We start from the raw sequence: 13,890 nt of genomic DNA, 5'->3' as shown, positions 1-13,890 counted from the left end.
TGTGGTTTGAAAGGACAAGCTGAGAAAATATTGGTGTGTTTTTAACCGTTCAAATGCAGGATCTCCACAGATAAATAGCTATACACTATACCTTGCTATTTCAGGAAATATTCAATCCTGCCATAAAGACAAGCATTTTAGGTTTCCATCATCAACTGGAAGCCTTTAATGGGGAACTATTCGTTAGATGTGTAGATCAATGGCAATATATCAGTAATTTGTCATTTATTATACTTCACATTTCTCACTATATGTATTGTTTTATATTATGAGCCATTGTGAGTGCTTTCCTGAATAAAAAGTAAACACAAATCAACTTTTAGCTGAACTTTTCAGAAAGAATGTTGAGTTTTGTAGAGCTGTCAGTTACACATATCTCACATTTTCATGGATATAAATCGTCTCCTGGGAAGACAAGTGTATGACTTGCGTAATTTCAGTTCTGAGACAAGGTTTACATACATTATCATGGAATAAGCAAGAAAACAAATCTGTCAAAGCTTGATGATATTAAGTCCAGGACACTGTATACAGCTGTATACACTGTGTACAGATTGTGGAAGAAATGTGAAATGGAATTAACTAAGCAGCAGGGCTATTTATGCAAACAGCAGATTAAATCTCAATGGGAGTGTTGAACTAGGGCTAAAGGCAGGCATATATGCAGAGTAAATATTGTGGGAAAGGGAGAATTTGTTTAGAGTAGCCCAAGAGACAATAATGAGTAATGGGTCAAACAAAAAATGTCATCTGTCTTCCATTTCCTATAAATTCATGACAATAAACTTGCTTAAAAACCTAATGCCTTACAATAGAAAAAAGGGTGTATGTGATGGCTTCTGAGGTTTAATGTATATTATGGAACTGACCTTATGGACACAGCTCCTATTGTGTAGAATGCAAAATGCCTCTGAAATTCTGGAACCACCAACCATGCCACTTTCCAAAACAAATAAAAACTCAAGAAAGCTGAAAGGAAAACAAATATTCTGATATTTGCCATCTTATGAAAACTGTTCAACATGTTTATTTTAAATAACAAAAAAGGAGAATATTGTACTCTTTTCATTCAGTGGTTTGTGACAAGAGTTTGATTGCATGAACTTGGAGAGGGACAAATGTAGATCTCCAATGGCTCACTATGGACTAGATCGGGGGTCTCCAACCTTGGCCACTTTAAGACTTGTAGACTTCAGCTCCCAGAATTCCTCAGCCAGCTTGCTGAGAAATTCTGGGATCTGAAGTCCACAAGTCTTAAAGTGGCCAAGGTTGGAGACCCCTGACCTAGATCAATATTTCTCAACTTTGGCAACTTTAAACTGATACTTCATCCTGTAGCAATGGATGATCTCCCCTAGTGATTTCATGTAGAGGTTATTTATTTAATTTTTTATTGTTTTTAAAATAGTGGTAAAAGAAGAAATGGGATAAAACAGAAAGATAAAAATGCATATGTTGTCAAAGAAAAACATAGATCGTAAGAAGTACTTTTAAAACAGAAAAAAATGCAACAAAGGAAAAAGGGGGAAAAAACTATACTACATCATTTTAATAGTTGTTACAATTCTTTATACATAGTTACTTAATATATTTATACAACCTACACTGTTTCTGGGGGAAAACAGAATTCTGATCTTATATATGTTGACAGCAGCAAGACTATTGCATAAAAAATGGAAGGACATTTTGATCCCCACTATAGATGAATGGCTACAGAAAATGATGGAATTGGAAGAGGTGGCTAAATTGACTGTTTTGATCAAAGAAAAGAATATAAGTATTTTTGTTTTTACTTGGTCCAATTTGCATCCAAATATCCTCACCTCACCCAATCTGGGGCTGGAAGCTAAGGATGATACAGCTGGTTAGTACTTGAATGGGGGATCTCCAGGGATTATTGATGCTGTAGGTTGATTTGGAAATTTAAAAAAAAAACATCCTGAAAGGAGATGGCAAACAATTTCCATCTTGCTGCCAAGAAAGCAAAACAAAGCATCACCCTTATGTGTTTCTCAATCTCAGCAACTTTTAAGATGTGTGGATTTCAACTCCCACAATTCCCCAGCCAGCATTTTAAAGATGCTGAAATCTTGGCCTATATGGACATCTCCATGAAGTCACCAGGAGCAAAGCTTATACTGAAGGAAAGTTGATTTCACATTTTTAGCATCTATATGTATTACCAAGCAGACTAAAGATGGATAAGTAGATCATTGATAGCCTGAGATACAATTGCAATGCGCCTAGACATGGACTGAGTCTACCCTGCAAGGAACCAAACATTCCAGATAATTCCAGATTATTAATGGTGGTATTCCCCCTCCCTGCACTTTTTCCAGGGCCCCACATATACCTTGAATTCAAGAGTACAAATTTAACCATCTGGCAGCTAGGCAGCAAATGGTATCCCTTTCTAACTACTCACTTCCACACCAAGAGGAACAATTGTACTCATTTCAGCTCCAGTGGCAGTTTGTGACAAAGTGCCAACAAGATTTCCATAGGAAAAAGGTTTGGTAGTTTATGTGATCTTGCCAGATGCTGGCTATAACATGGAAGAACATAAATGATTTGGATGCAGTGATGACTTACAGCTCAGCAGCTTTCCACGAGAAAGTTTAGATATTAATTCAGCCAGGAAACTAGCACATTAATTAGGGCAGGGGCTCCCAACCTGGGGTGTGAGATATTCCAGGGTGTGCAAACACTTGGGTTTAGAAGTTTCAAAAGCATAGTGTATATGCATAATTATATGCAAATTATATGCATATAATTATTTATTTTTGTAAGGGGTGTGAGAATATATCAGAAGTGTTCTAGGGGATGCGGGATATAGAAAAGATTGGGAACCCCTGAACTAATTGAATGCTTCTTCAAGTCAAATGCATACACACATGCTTGAACACCTTGGCAGATGAGCCTTGAGAAAAAGCTTTTATTTTATCACAGAAATCTCATGTTCCAAAGGCTGTATTTTATGTTTTGCTTGGCATCTTCCAAAATTTCTCTCAGAACTTTTTATGATTCTCCATTCTTGAATACTCCAGCAGCAGTTTCTTACTGGGCTGCAAAATTCCATATAACCACTGGATGACATCAAAGAGTTAGGGTCTTCAAACCTGGCAAGTTTAAGACTTGTGGACTTCAACTCCCAGAATTCCTGAGCTAACATGACTGAAGGAGAAATTCTGGGAGTTGAAGCCCACAAGTCTTAAAGCTGTCAAGTTTGAAAACTTGAGTTAGGGTTTGAAAAATGGGTAGCAACAAATAGCAAGGAAATAAAATTCACACCATAAAATATTTATTATGAAACAAAAGGTTTTCACTTGTAAGAATCACTCAAATGCTCTTTAAGAATTTTTAAAAAATTAAACAGAACATTAACAATATTTTACGTATTTTACATGACGTATAAAACACCACACCACAAATCATTTTTATTACAATTCAAAGCATTTCCCTGTATACACATACATACACATTATGTTATTCCCTTTCAGGGTTAGCAAATTATGCAGAGCACAGAAAAGACCTTATAAGTCAAAGAGATTAAAAGAATCACATAAAAAAAGGAAACACAACTAAAAATTAGTTTACATCAATACTATTCAGTTCATGTTTGCAGGCTTTCTCTTTGCATAGCATCCTTGCTTGCTTTATAATCATACGTTGCTTCATACATTGCCTTTGTTCCTTATACTTCATGTTTTTCTGAAAATCTCAATTCCAACCTAAGACAATTTTGTAGGAGCCTTTCTCTCAATCAATCATTCTTACTTCATAGTTCATTCTGCAATTGGATCCTCATTAATTCTCACTATATATACATACCACCTCAATATACTACATTCATACTGGTCACTCACTTTCATATTCAATAATATTCATTCATCACTCATACATTTAATTTCTTTTCTTGCTTTACCACACAGTTCTTCAGTTCATCACTCCTACCATATCGCGCATTGTTGAGGAAGATTTTATTTTCTGCTCAGTGTTGAACCATTTACTAAGTTCCATTTATTCTCACACATCCTATTCTTTTATTGTATAACATTACTGTGACATTCAGAAACAATTTTCAATTCCACAATTCAAGCCTTTATCACATTTAATCTAAATCAACAAATATACAATGAACTTTCTCACATTCATACATTTCTCAACGAAAAACATTTCTCCCAAGTAGTTGTAAATTAGTTTCTATAATACTTTTGATTTTAACTTGTTTTTTTCCAAACAAGTAAACAAAATATTCACCTGATTTTCACCTAAGTTGCAGGACACGTGCAATGAATTTCAGGATGAGAAAGTGCAGCTCTATGCACTTAGAAGGAAGCCCAACTGATGTCAAATTGTACTTACTTCTAATTCTGTATATAAAGATTGCAGCCCAAGACCTTCAACTTTCATTTCAGCTAGGAAAACTTACTCTACCTCTGAGATGATCGTGAATCTAATCCAGTTAGCTCCAAAGCACGGCATATTTTTAAGACAAATTGATCTATTCAGACCAAAAAGGTATTTTCAAGCTAAGAGCTAAATTATTAATCAAACTAGCTCGATACCCGTGCTTCGCCACGAAACTATATGGTCAGGCTTAGTTTTTGGGGAGGAAAATAAAGGAGGAATTCTGCCTCTGCCTACCAGCATCCATCCGTATTCATCTGGTTAGCATCCTGTCAGTGTGTGAGAGTTGAGGGCTGTTTGGAAAGTGAAACAGTATTTGCTGTGTGAGCAAGGAGCCCACAAGGACCCTGGGTGTGGTTTAGCTCAACTGTTCTGTACTAAAGCTGCTTGGTGCTGTGAAACTGAAACTCCTCTCCTCTGCTTGTATTTTGCATTTGGAACAGATTTCTTTTCAGCTGGGGTGGAGGAGTAGAACTCCTTAGCATCAGAGAGTGTTAATAATAATATGCTGTGATGGTCATTTCGAAAAATCCTTTCTTAGCGAGCACCTAGAAGCCAAGAGGAACATATACATGCCAAATTTCAAGTTTGTAGGCTTTACAGTTCTGGAGATTTTGTGATGATGCGTGAATGGCATTTCACTTATATATATAGATACAATGTCACTGCTAATAAGTCTCTACAGTAAATTATTAAGTATACTGTAATATTAGATAGATGAGATACTGTAGACAAGATTAGTTGGTACGGGGCAACATAGTTTTGATTTAATGTTGTTTAAACTTTTTAACTTCCATAAATAACTATCCAATTTATCAAAAATATTTTTACATGGATATCTGTGGACTGTTACATTCTCATTGTAATGTTTTATACTGTTATTGTTAATTTCTAATTATTGTTGTGGTTGCTAATTTAAATCTTCCTCTGGACTCAAATGTTGAAACTTGTGTAGGAATTTCCAAGCATGTGATTATTTGGCATGTTTTTATTCATATTAAATAGGAATTCCCCCTTCTCAGGTCCATGTTAAGTGTTGATATAGATGTGACTTTTGTATTGCATTCAAATACAAAAGGAGTTAGGAACATGTTGAATGAAGTATTGGCTACAATCAACAAACCTCACTTTACTGACATTCCCAAATGCAGTTTTCAAGGGATTCAGGAGCCTTTGTGTCCAAGCACTGAAATTCACAGATTAATAAAACAGATATTGAGGCTTTCGTGGGTATTTTAATTAGAGTAATTTACTGTGATCTGAAAATGCCTGAGATAGAATAATATTTCTGCACGGACCATGGCCATAATCCAAAGGACTGCACAGACATATTCACGCTCTTGAGGAGATATGTCACAGTGGCTATTTGGAAAGGAACTTTTATGGAGTAATGAGGACTTGCTATTTGAAAAAGAAGGTTATGAAATCAATCCCAGTTTCCTTGTTTCTGAATGAGCATGGCTGGTTTAGTTCCTTAAATCCCAGTCTATAAATCAAAACCTCAAGTCCATTGGAAAATAAATGTTATATAGTTAGGAAAAGAAACCATATGAAGCTGCCACGTGAACTCAAGATTATTTGCCCATTTTTATGGCTTTCCAGATTCTCCAGCAGAAGGTTTCTCAAATCAACTGCTGCAGAACTCGAGAGAAGTGGGGAGGAAGATGGAATGACTACATTTTTACCACTGAGCTAACCAATAAGTTCCTAGGACTGACACTAACAAGCATTGCACCATTTAGCCTACTACTGTGAAGCATGATTGTCGGTACAGCAATATGAAGAGTCATTGTACCTCGGACAAAAAGGTAAAACAAGACGCTCCTAAAATATTGTCTTGTCACATTACAAAATGTCTTCTATCCACTAGGCAAATACTGATGACTGGGAAGTACCTGAGGGGCATTTAATCCCTTATTTATTGGTAACAGAAATACCAGTGCCTCCTTCAGCATAATTCTTAGCCATTATAAATTATACACTGGAATGGAGGCATTACACCTAGAAATACCACTTCTAGGTATGAAGGTATCCAGTGAAAACCAGGAATAGACACTGTCTGAAGCACAGGTTTTCCAAAATTATTTACAAATTGTTGCTTTGTACAGTTTGTTGTTACTACTCCTTTGCTTGATGCACCGCTGTGACTCTTGGTTTCTTCCTTCCCTTCTTAGAGTTACACAGTCACTGCAGGATACATTTTCTGTTCATTATTACTGTGGGGATATGGCGACTGAATTGGCCTGTACCCGCTCTGCAGGCTATCCAGGAAAGAGGGGACAGAGGCCATGGGCATGGAGTCATGTTGCACAGCATACCCCACGTACTGGGGGTGCAAATACTGCCCTTGATGAGGCACTATCTGTGTGGCCTGTTGGCAGTTCAGTACTGAGAAATTAGTTGGCATGTTGACATATACATTATTCATGGTCCCCTCTGGTAAACAGCAGTTAGCTTGTGATCTGGTGGGGGCAGCCCTGGCACCAGAGTTGGCACTTGAATTGGAGCTGGCAGCTGTGCTTGATTGACGTGAGGATGATCCACGGGAGGTGCTGGCACTTGGAATCATGGGGATTGTCTCCATTATCCGATTTCCTCCAGGAGCCCGGCTCTGTTGCGGTTCTTGCTTGGGTCGCAGACATCGGCAACAGCAAGCAGCCACGAGGGACCCCAGAATAATGAATGCCACGAAAACAGACCCCACAATAAGGAATGGCACATAAATAGGCACTGCCAACAGAAAAAGAAAAAAAAACTTGTGAGGATTTGTTCTACCAGGACAAAATATAGAGTATACAACCGTGAGACATTTTTGGCTACCTTTTCTTACCTCCAGCAAGACAACCAAAAAAAACCCAAGGAATTGGTAAAACAGTCTTCCCAACCTAGTGAACTCCAAGTATGCCAAACTAGAATTCCCAAACTAGCAAAGCCTGTGATAATTAGGGGAATTCAATATACCTGGAAGGTTTGGAAAAAGGCTAGCTTTTTGAGTTGTTTCACAAAATGCAATCAGAAGTGCTGGCAAAAATTGCAACAAGCATGACAAGTTCTTCTCTCTTTCCTCCCATCACTTATAAAACTGAAATAAAGCACACAATATTATGCACTGATTTTCCTCTTACCACCTCATCTTATTGTTATTCCTGCTCTTCCTCTAGCTCATGGCTAAACTCTTGGAGGTCTCATTTCATCTTTGTTTACTTTGTTTGTCAAGCATGTATGAGAAAACAAGCATAAGTATGAACATAGCATATAAACATATAATTATAAACAGGTATAAGTATATGCATAATAAATTGAGTACGAATAAATGGGAACAGTAGTAATGAGATTGGTCCGTATGTTGTGTCACCTCCAAAGTCATGGAATCAATCATTAACCAATCCATTACCCTCCACTTAAAAGTCTATCAACCTACTCTCTAATGAACAGTTTGGTTTCAGGGAAAATTTGTCCTGTACTCTACAACTCCTACATTGCAGAAACATTTGGACTACACAACTATATATATAGTTAGGTGGACATATCTATAATTGCATTATTCAAAGCAAAGATTAATAGTTAATAGTGATTTTTTAAGTTACTCCTGTAGTATGATCTCTTATTGTTAATGACTTGGACATATATACAATTAAGTTAGGGATCCCCACTCCTCTTGAATCTAGAGAAATTTTACTTTGTTGTTACTAATCGGGTTTGTCATTGTCTTCTTCCAGATTCACCATCAATATGAGTGTAAATGAAATTAATCATTTCTTGTAATATGCAGTTTTTTCAGGAATAGAACAAATAAGGTCAAACACAGTTCCTGTTGACAACATACACAGTATCAGAATGGGTTGCTTTGGTTTTCTTCTTTTATTGGTTTCCCAGTTTAGTACACATTAAATGTTACGGTTAATATCTGAGACATTTTTGTAGCAGATTACATTTTAATCCATGGAAACTGGGCCATATCAGTTTCTGACATGTTTCTTTTAGGCTGCTCTGAGAATTGTCACAAATATTGTTGGAAAGTGGAACCAGATAATAACATGTCCCTTAGTTTTTGAAAGATGAAATTTAACCTGAAACAAGAAAGCTTGTAATTATTATGCAAACTTTCACTCCAGCTAATGCAGATATAGCCTCAGCATTAATTTTGTACTTTCCTTTTGGTATTCAACAAGGCTACTATTCTGGATGTTGTTTTTTCTTACTTGTTTATTTTCAGGTAAACACTGAATGGAGAGAGTCCATGAATAAAAAAGGGGAAAGCCTGGAAGAGGAACTAGTTTACACGTGCACACACTCCAAAAAAGATGTTTCTATCCGACAGACTCTATCCCAACTTTCAGCCAACATGGTATCTTCCAACTGTGGAGGAGTAAAAATTCTTAAACCGATTTGTTGATGATGAAACATGTGATTGTTCAACCATCTCCTGAGTCAGACTTCCAGAACAACATCAATTTTCTCCTGTGCCTAGTTACATAACAGTAATAGGATGACCTTAACTAGGCTTACAAAATAAACTCAGTCAAGCTTAGTTAATACTTTGATGGGACACCATCAAGGAATGTATACCACGTCCATATAATTGCCAATCCTATAGAGTTAGGATTAGGGTTAGGGTCAAGGTTTACATATGGGATATTGATGGCTTAATGTGAGATCTCTGTGAAACTGCTAGCAACTGGAACTGTGGAAGGCATAGCTGAGAAAAAACGCACTTGTTAAACCCCCTAGTCAGGATGGGTAGGGAGAGAGTAATTGGTGTTAAGTGACAATGTGAAGTTTCTGTGGCTGAAGGAGGATTAAAACCTGACTTCTCAATCATACCTTAGCCAACATTCCACAATAGTTAATTACATTGTTATGACATAGCTAGCTTCTGCTTAAAAGTGTCCCATTCCAAATCTCTGTGACTTTTACTGTCTACTATATTCATAAATAACTGCATAATCCAGCAAGGGAGCATTCTTTTATATCTATGCCCTAACAGGGTATTATTCTTTTTGATTTTAGCCCGTGTTCACTGACAGGTTGTTTTTCACTTTATCTTCTTTAAAAAAAAAAAGAAACCCTCCCACCACCACTTCTTTGACAATATGCAATTTACTATACCAGATCATTAATATTACAGCAACCACTGTGGCATTCTCATGGTCCTGTGATCAAAATTTGGGCATTTGGGCGGGCATTTAGGAAAAGTATTTACAATAATTGCAGCATCCTGGATTTATGTAATCACATTTGTGACCTGCCCATTGGCTTCCAATGAACAAAGTTAATTTACTTAATGACCACTTGATTCACTTAATGTCAGGTGTGAAAAGACCAGACCCACAAGTGAAGATTCATTTAACCTGATTTATTACTAAACTCCTACACACAGGTGGAAACCTGCTTAGTTAGATATGTGTCAACAGCAGTGAAGGACCAGGAGCTTGGACTGTCTGCTTGTGGTTACCTAAGGATTCTAGGCTGAATCCCATTTTCATTCCACCCCCAAAATTATGTCATCTCTTCTTATACACTTAGCAACTTCAGTGAATCACTTAACCAGGGCAAAAAAGACCATAAAATTGGGTGCCTTGCTTAGAATAGAAATCCTGGTCCCAATTGTGATCATAAATTGAAGATTACCTGTACTTTAAATATATGGTCCGGTATGTTTCCCCAGTGGGGTAGTTTCAATAAGCTCTTAATTGCATTTTTGCTAAGAAAAAAAAGATCAGGGGATGGCAACAGATCTTATACATACTAAAAATTAGATGAATTGGGTAAAATAGTACTAACTTCCAACTAAATGACTGCACCGTGTAGGCATTTAAAACTGTGACATCATCAACTCAATTAATTGCCACTGGTCCTGTGCTTATACCTATGAAAACTTTTTCATGTCTCTTTTTATGACTGAACCTTTTTCAACTCCTGCTCTTAGCACACAAAATTATAGTAACGTTTTCAGTTGCCTTCTGCGTCATGATATTCTACATGCTGTTGCATTGCTCAACCCTGAATCTTAAGTTTTATTCCTTATGCCATCCATCTTATTAACTCATAGGATTCTAGTATTTTGTTTTGTTTTTGCCATGTATATGTATACATTTGAAATAGACTACAATGTTTCTCAGTGTCATATATGTGTGTGTATGAAGGTATATGCATAATGATTATCCTTTGAGAACTAAATGCAATGAAATTTCAATTTAATGTATGCTGATTAGTGTATCGGTACATTTAAAGTAACAATATTCTGTTCTATTGCAGTCCTCTTCCTATTGTATTTCTATTGTATTTTGTATTGTAAATTCAGAAAACATCCCAAAATAGTGACTTCTCACAGTGAAAAATCTGCTGAGTATAAGTGTTGTAGAGTGCACAGACTGTTTTCTTGGGTTATTCAGGTCACAAAAATTTAGGAGCAATAAATTCAAAGCAATAAATAGAGCTTTGCATGTGGATGGATGTGTTTTATGCACTGTGACGATGGTACAATAATTTTAAGGGATTTTGAGGAAAGCAGCTTTGGAAAACTTTTCTGGAAGTTTCAAAAGTTCCACAGGTGGGATACTTGTAGATATATATCACAAGAGGCTTGTTTTGAAACTACTATTCTTAAACTCTACACAAAGGCAAGTATAAAGGAATTCCTGAACTTAGGATAGCTATACAAATATTAACATTGAATGTATTCGGCAGAATGCTCTAAACTTCTCGTTATGTGAATAGATACAAAGAGGCTAAAAAAAATGCATTTCAATTTAAAGTACATGTTTTACATCTCATCAACGATACCCATATGCATGCAAATAACTCAAGCACTTTGTGTTAAATGAGAACCTGTTCTTAAGTCAATTTCAAGTTCTCTACATTTACTAACTTGAGTTTTTTAAACAGTGTCATTTTCTACTCCATCCAAGGAATTATAATTTCTGTGCCACAACAAATACATGCACATGTGATATGCATTAAAAAGCCCGTGTAAGACTCTGGATATTCTCCAGAGGAAAATATCCAGAGCCTTACCTGGGCTCTTACTGCTGACTCAGGTAAACAGGTAGGTCTGCTTTGCTTGCAATAGCCCACCCTGGGCCCCAAGGTGGAGCTAGAGCTGGATCTAAACCTTGAAGTCCAAGATCCCCAAAGAGGATCAAGGACCAGAGCAGAAACAGGATAATCCGGATATAAGCCATTATAGCACCCAGCTTGAAACATCCAAATTATTCAACAAGTTAAGAGTCCTAGATTGACTGACTGGGCAAGTACCAGTGATGAATACCAGAATCCCATGGGTACTCATCATATTTCTTTATTATAGATAGAATAGAATAGAATTCTTTATTGGCCAAGTGTGGTTGGACGCACAAGGAATTTGTCTTGGTGCCAATGCTCTCAGTGTACATGAAAGAAAAGACACATTCGCCAAGAATCATAAGGTACAATACTTAATGATAGTCATAGGGTACAATAAGTAGTCATATCTTCCATAATAAATGCATATTCCAAAGCAACATGGTGCTGATTGCCCTATAAGCCGTAACACGACTAATGCAGGTAGTATTAGGTACAGGTAGTCCTCGACTTACAACAGTTCATTCAGTGACTGCTTGAAGTTACAACAGCACTGAAAACAGTGATTTATTTAAAGAATGATTTATGAGCATTTTCTACACTTATGACCACGACCGAGGCACCATCCCCATGGTCACATAATCAAAATTCAGATGCTTCAATATTTATGACCAGTGCAGTATCCCAGGGTCCCTTTGTGACCTCTCACAAGCAAAGTCACTTAACAACCAGTTATAATAATACTTTATTTGCGGTCACAGACCAAAACATCTGCCGCACTGTCTGGCAAGTCTTTGTCCGGCCAGTTACTAACTGAGCTGCAGTGATTCACTTAACAACTGCAGCCAGAAGGGTCATAAAGTGTGGGCAAACTCACTTAACTGTCTCGCTTAGCCACAAAAAATTTGAGCTCAATTGTGGCCATAAGTCAAGGACTACCTAAACATAGGCTATGTAAAAGAAATACAAGCAGTGCTCGACCTACGACCACAATTTGAGCCCAAAATTTCTGTGGTTAAGTGAGACCTTTGTTAAGTGTGTTTTGCTCCATATTAGGACCAGTTGTTAAATGAATCGCTGCAGTTGATTAGTCAATTGTTAAGCGGTTTTCCCCACTGACTTTGCTCTTCAGACGGTCACAAAAGCGGATCACATGACCCCAGGACTCTACAAGGTCATAACTATGAATCATGTTGCCCAGGGTGTGAATTTTGATCACATGATCACGTCGGCACTGCAAAGGTTGTAACTGTGGGGGGGAAACGGTCATGAGTCGCTTTTTTCAGTGCCGAACGGTCACTAAAGGAACTGCTGTAAGTCGAGGCCTACCTGTGCGCACACGCGTCAGATCCAAAGGAAAAAGGGGTAACTCGAGGGAGAGATCATTGGGGGAAGAGCGGTGCAATCGTGGGGAGTATCTCAGGCTCCCCGCTCCGTACCTGCCGCGCTGTCTGGCAAGTCTTTGTCCGGCCGGCCGTGCTCAGCTCCGCCGTGTTGCCGGTCGTTGTCGCACGTGCCCTGATCCAGGCGGACCTCCGGCCGAGAGCAGCAATAGCGAAGCGCGCAGGTGCCGCAGCAAATGGTGGCGTCGCCGTCGTCGAAATGTTCCGGACACTGGAAACCTTCCCGCCACGACGCCCCGTCCTGCCAGCCGTGGCAATACTCGCCGCTAGCCAGCGCCCTCCGCGCCCTCAGTCCCACCAGCAGGAACAGCAGCAGCACCAGAAGCCGCCCTCCCGGCGCCGCCAGCAGCTGCCAACGCCGGCCCCGCCACATGGCAACGCGACGCGAGCAGGCGGGAGAGCAGGCGGGGTGGGGTGGGGTCCGCGGAGGCTCCTGCCCCTGAATCGGGCGCTCCGTCAAGCAACGCAAGGCTTGCCTGTCCCGCTCTCTCTCTCTCTCTCTGGACCAGGCCACAGAAGTTCGTGCGCCCGCGCGCGAGAGAGCAAAAGAGAGAGAGAGAAGAGAGAGAGACGAAAATTTCGAGACAGAAGCCGGCCTGAGGAAGGCGGGCTCCGCTGGAAAATCGGGCGTAGCGTGCCAAAGGGCGGGTGGGGTGTTGCTGCTGCTGCTGCTGCGAATAGACGACCCCTGAACTAAGTGCCAACTGGTTGTCACCTCGCTGCAGCAACTGGCTAGGAACAGGGGGGTCTGCGTTCGTGTGTGTGTGTGTGTGTGTGTGTGTGTGTATGCGAGTGTGTGTGTGTGTGTGGGGGGGGCAAAGGACAAGATAAAGAGCCTGCGGTCTGCCGAAGAGTTTGGGGCTGAGGTGAACAGCCCGCAGTCCACCCCGCTCCTGGCACCAACGGGAGGCGGAGAAGCCCTGTGGGAAATCCAAAGCCGTCTTCTTCAGGTTTCCCCTCCTCGGCCAAGTCCCTGGGCGACGCCGGGTCTTCTAACCCCACTTGGTCGCCCCCG

The 13,890-nt window shown here is 39.3% G+C and overlaps 1 protein-coding gene across 1 annotated transcript; it reads right to left on the bottom strand.

Moving 5' to 3' along the window:
- Nucleotides 1–3,284: 3,284 nt before the first annotated feature.
- Nucleotides 3,285–13,599, bottom strand: SHISA2 (shisa family member 2). Its single transcript, XM_026708800.2, has 2 exons — nucleotides 12,912–13,599; nucleotides 3,285–7,140 (listed from the first exon to the last, which is right to left on the bottom strand). Exons 1-2 carry the CDS (start codon nucleotides 13,246–13,248, stop codon nucleotides 6,587–6,589), a joined length of 891 nt encoding a protein of 296 aa, XP_026564585.1. The 5' UTR covers nucleotides 13,249–13,599; the 3' UTR covers nucleotides 3,285–6,586.
- Between the last annotated feature and the right edge of the window lie 291 nt (nucleotides 13,600–13,890).

The sequence above is a fragment of the Pseudonaja textilis genome, chromosome 7 (assembly GCF_049901715.1).
Source record: "Pseudonaja textilis isolate UNSWEBS1 chromosome 7, rPseTex1.2, whole genome shotgun sequence".
NCBI classification, from domain to species: Eukaryota; Metazoa; Chordata; class Lepidosauria; order Squamata; family Elapidae; genus Pseudonaja; species Pseudonaja textilis.
This window is presented reverse-complemented; position numbering and strand designations above follow the sequence as displayed.

What these genes read in the sequence shown, in the direction of transcription:
- SHISA2 (XM_026708800.2), bottom strand. Translation starts at nt 13,248, where the DNA reads ATGTGGCGGGGCCGGCGTTGGCAGCTGCTGGCGGCGCCGGGAGGGCGG. An exon ending in CTTGCCAGACAGCGCGGCAG is followed by an intron (nt 7,141 to 12,911) that starts GTACGGAGCGGG and finishes TTCTGTTGGCAG; the next exon opens with TGCCTATTTATGTGCCATTC.